This window comes from Cariama cristata, unplaced genomic scaffold (genome assembly GCF_000690535.1).
Source record: "Cariama cristata isolate BGI_N322 unplaced genomic scaffold, ASM69053v1 scaffold33490, whole genome shotgun sequence".
Classification (NCBI taxonomy): Eukaryota; Metazoa; Chordata; class Aves; order Cariamiformes; family Cariamidae; genus Cariama; species Cariama cristata.
Genome location: NW_009596947.1, coordinates 17,871 through 23,698, shown reverse-complemented (window position 1 = coordinate 23,698; position 5,828 = coordinate 17,871). Strand labels below are relative to the sequence as shown.

Here is a 5,828-nt window from a genome sequence, read left to right as displayed (position 1 = left end):
GAGTCTAGTTCCTTTAGAAACTCCTTCTCTACATTACACAGAGGCAAAGTGGCATGTAATATTGAAAGCCCAGTGGGGTGAATCTGGGTCCAAGAGTCTACCAGCCTTCTTGTGTTCTGTGCAGAACTCAATCATCCTGACTCTATGTAAGATGACTATATTCATTGAATACAGCACCCAGTCCTTCCTGCTCCCATCTTCTCAGCCCTAGAAAATTCACATCGAGCATGTGTCCTGTGTTTGTAGTTCAGCTAGCAGGAATTCAGAAACTCTCCACCCCTCCCTTCTCCCAGCTCCCCGTATCACCCACCTTTCAAAAGCACAAGGGAACCAATTTTGTCCTTTTCCAGCAACCCAAAATTTTGACAAAAGGTAAAAACATGAAACAATGAAAACTGAAAATGCTTCTTTCAAATACATGCACTGCTAATATGCATGAAAATATCCCAGACCCTCTATGCATGCAGTTTCAATACTTACAAAGTTTGAATAAACACTAAAATTTTGCTTTTGCTTTAAGTTAGTTTGGTTAGTGGCAAAAAGCAGTATGTTTGGGGGGAAAAAACACCCAACAAACCAATATTCAAGCATGGAGAGCAATAAATTGTATTTTCTTGGAGACCTGCAATCCTGATAAATAAAATATAATAAATATAAATCCTTATAAAGAACAACACTGGTCAAATGATTATCAATATTTTCTAAGTCTGCTAGTTGCTGTACAAATATGAAAAATTCTAAGATGTATCGAAAATGCACCCACTTTCATCTGAACTCAGTCAACTGTGGGCCTGACTACCTGACCGCTTGCACAGATCTGTGCAAATCTGAGAAACGGCACAGACAGTAACTTCTTTCTGGGGAACCAGATCTATCGCAAAGCTTTCTCAGGGCTTTGGTTATTGGTTTTGAGTGGCATTTTTTTCCCATTAGAAGAATCTGGTAATAAAAGAGGTGTATGCTCCAGGAAAACAAAGTCCTACCATGTGTAATACCACCACTGGCTTGTATTCTTATTTGAGTAAGGAAGTACATATTTCCCCAAACAAAAAGGCCCCAGGAAATTATGCACTACCGCAGGCTGAATACTATTAAGCAGAAATAGTTTGAAATCTCAATTCAAAATCCTCTGAAGTCCATGCAAGAGAAAAAGAGAACTTTCCAACAATGTCAGTGGACTGCATTTTGGAAAAGCAAGACTTTCATGAAACATTGAAACACTTGAAGTTAATCTCATGGAATGGGACAGCACCGCTTTGCAGAAAGGGGTCCTGTAGTGGAAGAAAAGGGGCTGGAAAAATCTACCTTTAGCAGAGTAAGTGAGAAGCAGAGTTTGCACTGACTGAGGCAGCAAGGTCAACACTCGCAAACCACTGTGAGAGAATATTCTCCTGCATCAGCCAGAACACTGCTGGAGAACAAGGTACTTTTTAAAGCAATAATTACTATGAAACACCTCAGTCTGCCTTGGTTTGCATAGTCCTGGTTTTGAAGAAATGCACCTGAGAAAATAAAGAGCTAACATTGAATAATTCCTACTTTGTGGTGGTGATTCGTAGGGCCCCAAAACCTCAGCTACTTTAATCACTAGCACTGGTGTGATGGTGGCTGTGCAAATGTTTCAGATATGAGAATTTCACCTTTGATCCAGAGGCTAGAGAGCAAAGGAATGCTAGTCAGAGGGAATGCAGTTATTCAGTCCATTGACATTATCTTGGCCTTGCTATACAGAGTAAAGCAGCAGACATTCACAATACTTAAAACAAGGAACCATGAAACAGACTTCTCTAAGATGACTTCATTAATTCACTGCTTCCACTTTCACAGCCAGATGCTGTAGAGCAGCTATTATATTTGCTTCAAATACCAGTGACTCTAGCCTCAGAGGAACTGAAACAGAGAATCTTGCACTGGAACATGAAGTTAGAAAACCCCATTTTGCATGAAGCAATTTGTTTTTTGAGATGTCAATGCACAGTCTCTCCTCGCCTCTCTTTCTCCACCTCCATTCCTCCCCAATTTCGTCTTTCCTGCCAAAGAGGTTCACGTGACAGGTCCTCTTTGTACCTAGGGCCCTGAGGGGCTGCCTGCAGTGTTCAGGGAGGGGGGTGACAGGACTGAACTGAAGGAAGGAGCATTAAGCAGAAGGTCACAATAAAGGTCAGGGGTACTCCGTGTTTTCTTGCATTCAGGAAAGGAAATGTTGTAAGTCACTGGCATAGAAATGAGAAGCTGTCTCCAGAAAGGTGGTTCTGCTCCCAAATAACCTTTATTTTAAAAGTATGATTGAGAGGGCATCTGTGTTCCACACTTCCCAATCACATCACTATATATCAAGGCACACAATACATGAATAGTTCAAGAGGAATGCAGAGTAACAGACTCTTGTTGTTTGACAGCAATCAGAAGATACATTTGATTCCAGCAATCCTTAGTACCTGTAAGGCTGAAAACACATCTCAGGATAAAGCAGTCATCAGGTAAGTGCTTCACTTGCTTTCTACTGTGGATGTATTTCCCCTTCAGTGGTGCTGCCTACTATCTAAAGAGGCACTGAGCTACTACACCTACAAAAAGGATAACTGCCCTTTCAATTCCAGGAACTATGTGCTTATAAAATCTGAGAGAGGGTAGAAGAAAAAGAGGCAGATACCTATGTAGACTGATAGGATTTAACTGGTCCCTGCAAATGCAACTTTCATGCTTCAGCCAGGCATTTGTCCAGGAAGATTCTGTCACTAATCACCAACACCACGTTGGTCTTTAAAATCCTCAAAGTGTTATTTTTCTTGTTTGTTTTGTTTTGTTGTTTTTTCTAAATTATATCCTCCCTTTCTCTCTGGAAAAATCTTACAAAATGAAAAAAGTTACTCAGTCCTAAATTTAGACTCCAGATCTGGCAGACACTTAAGCATCCCTGTTAAACAAGTATTTATCTGGCTTTCAACGAATGCATACTGAGGTAGCATTGTTCAACAAATGAGATAATCTCCTCAGAACTTTAAAGCCACTTCAAGATTTCTATGTGTATATAAACAAATATAATAAATCTCCTTGCTACAGATGAACAAATTTGATAGATTGCATCTCTAGAGAAATTCCTCCATATTAATATTACAGGAAACAAACACATACTTATGAACTGTAAAGTACCTCAAAACTTTCATATCAAGTAAATAGAAGTGCTGTTTTAAATATGAACACTTTCCTGAACTAGGACTTCAGTGGATAGCGTTCTCAGACACATGCTCCTCGTTTATTGGTCTTGCCTTACTGCCATGTATTTCAAAGCAAAAGCTAGCTTTTATCCCATGCCTACATCAGAAAGCAAAGGAAGAGTAAAAGCAAGGAAGAGTGTATATTCTTTAAACAAAAATTTCCAAGAAGGAATCATGAAAACTTGTTGGTCACAGGGATATGACTAGTTTAGAGACTGCCATAGACAGACAAACCAGGAAAGAAGGCTGAACTCTAACCACAATTTCACGTGGGACATTACATTTGTTTTTATCTTGTTCAATAAATTCTGAAAGTATAAAAAAGTATAAAAGGCGGCTATGTGAATATCAGTGGAAGATTCTCTAAATGATACACTAACATTATTACCCAGTGACATCTACCTGAAATAAATTGTGTAAATTTATTAAAAAACAGTCAAATGCAAGGAGGAAGCTCTCACATTCATCTGAGGGGATAAAGTTGGAGGCCTGCCTTGTAACTTTAAAAGGGACCAGAAGCCACCTCTTCCTTAATGTGAACCCTGGCAAAACACCACTGCATTAACTTCTGACCTTTGGAAACAGGTTTTATGCTCCCCATAAGAATTACAAATTTAAGAAAGCATTCAAGAGTTCTGTGGCGGCTGTCGTTTTCATCGTGCTTGTGGCTGGGGTCGGTTTTGCGCACAGCTCTGCACTGCTGGCCCCGAGCAGAAGACACCTGCCCTGTGCTGGCCGCAGTGTGACTTACTTTCCGAATCGGGAATTGAGCTTGTTAGTGAGGAGCTGGTAGATGTGGTGATGCTCATGGAGGGGCTCATACCGTAACGGGGGTACGCTCCCGTCATGGCTGTGGTATGAGAGATCCATGCTGCAGGGTCAATTGGCCTCACTGGTTCAGCTGCAAAACAACCAGAAAGGGAGAAAAAGACAAATGGAATCAGATTTGCAGTAAACACTAAGACCTAGAGTATGAAGGAATTTTTTGGGGGTGCACAAGTCCTTGTCATTCTGATAGTACAACTCCAATAGCACCAGCACAAGAGAACAAAAAGCACCTTGCCAGCAGTAGTTTCCTCTAGCAATTGCCGCACTAGCCTAATAGGATAAAACCATGATGCTTCTGTTCCTGTAATGGCAGTAGGAGTGAAATATTTGCCCTTGTGGGAAAGCTACCAGTCCAGTAATAATATTTCACTATTATTCTACACAGTGAGATAGAGATTCTCATTTTGCCATGACGTGAAGTACTACCAAACGCTTTGCCCCAGCTGAGAGGAAGATCCCTCCTTATTTGTAAGGGTCTTGGATCCAAAATAACCACTCAGACAGAAGGTGAATCATCTGCTGAAGGTGAATCAGAACAGTAACTCTGGCGCTCTGTATTTGCAGAAATGAGGCATCATGGAATTCCCCTCTCAAGAGTTTTCAGCAGCCATAATGAAACTTTTTAGGACTGGAATAGTCTTGCAAAATAAATAGGCAAGACATATAAAGACCATTTGAAGAGACTGGTGTCAGAGAAGAGTTTGAAAATTACACTCAGACCTTAAGAAGAGCCACATAGCAAGTAATTTTTAAAGCTAAACTCAAATTTCCCTATAATCTGGATTACTTCTTCTGAATTATAGTGGCTGTTGTTCCATTGCCTTAAAACCAGAAATTATGTAAAAGACCTCTGCCTATGTTAGGTATTTCCACAAAATATCTCACACACATTATTAGAACCAGTTTAGCCTACAACACAGGATAACAAACAGTTGTTTGCCTTGGATAATAATGCATGTACCTTCGCTGAACAAAGGACAAACTGATACACAAGCTCTCCCTGTAGCAAATCTGAAATATGTGATTTGTGGGACTTCTCTTTTGATTATGCTGGTTTTCCTAAGGACTTCAACTGAGCGAGCTCCTGCAGTCCGCACGAGTCTACTGCATTAATTTCAATGCTATCCTCAATTTCTTAGGATTGGTAAGAAGCTGGTTTCAATATCATAAGCAGAGAACTCACCAGTAGGAGGCAGCTGTGTCTGTCACACGAGCACAGATCTTTTACCACTCTTGAAAGGTTCATTAAGCCAGAAGTTTTAAAACTAGATCATTTTCAAAAGGTTTTATGTGTATCAAACAATGTTGTTTGCCTCAGATTTTAAAAATATTCCGTTTAAATTCTAAGAAGTGTACATGTGACAAAATGAGGTTCTTTAACACTGAAGTATAGTTATCCTCCAAACTTTCTATGAATTGAAAGGTTAAGATTACGAGGATATATCCAGCAAAAGTTTAAAAGCTTCATCCAAAGCCACGGGAATCAAAAGAAAAACTCCCATGAATTCAGTGGGCACTAGATTCTCAGAAAGAGTATCTTAAACCCCTGCCTCCCAAAACAAAAAGCAAATAAACACAACCGAACTTAAAAGTATCAAACTTGTAGGGAATGGAAATCTGTTAGACGACAAAATGGCTGAAAACATTCTAGACCTTGAGAGCTCCACAGGAACCCAGCAAAGAGCACAACTACATACTCACCCCTGGGGATGGTGAAATAACTCCTGGGAGTAGGGTCCCAGCATTTGGCTACTGTTAGGCTGATAGGTCTAGGAAGAAAGA

At 40.2% G+C, this 5,828-nt stretch overlaps 1 protein-coding gene across 1 annotated transcript in view; it reads right to left on the bottom strand.

The window, feature by feature from the left end:
• DVL1 (dishevelled segment polarity protein 1) overlaps positions 1-5,828 on the bottom strand; it is a gene marked incomplete at its 3' end in the record, with an annotated part of 23,341 nt that overhangs the window by 8,069 nt on the left and 9,444 nt on the right. Inside the window, exons 6-7 of the mRNA XM_009708084.1 lie at positions 5,748-5,815; positions 3,970-4,119 (exon numbers count right to left, since the gene is read on the bottom strand). Of these exons, the coding sequence (XP_009706386.1) occupies positions 3,970-4,119; positions 5,748-5,815 (218 nt within the window). The remainder of the gene's footprint in view (positions 1-3,969; positions 4,120-5,747; positions 5,816-5,828) is intronic.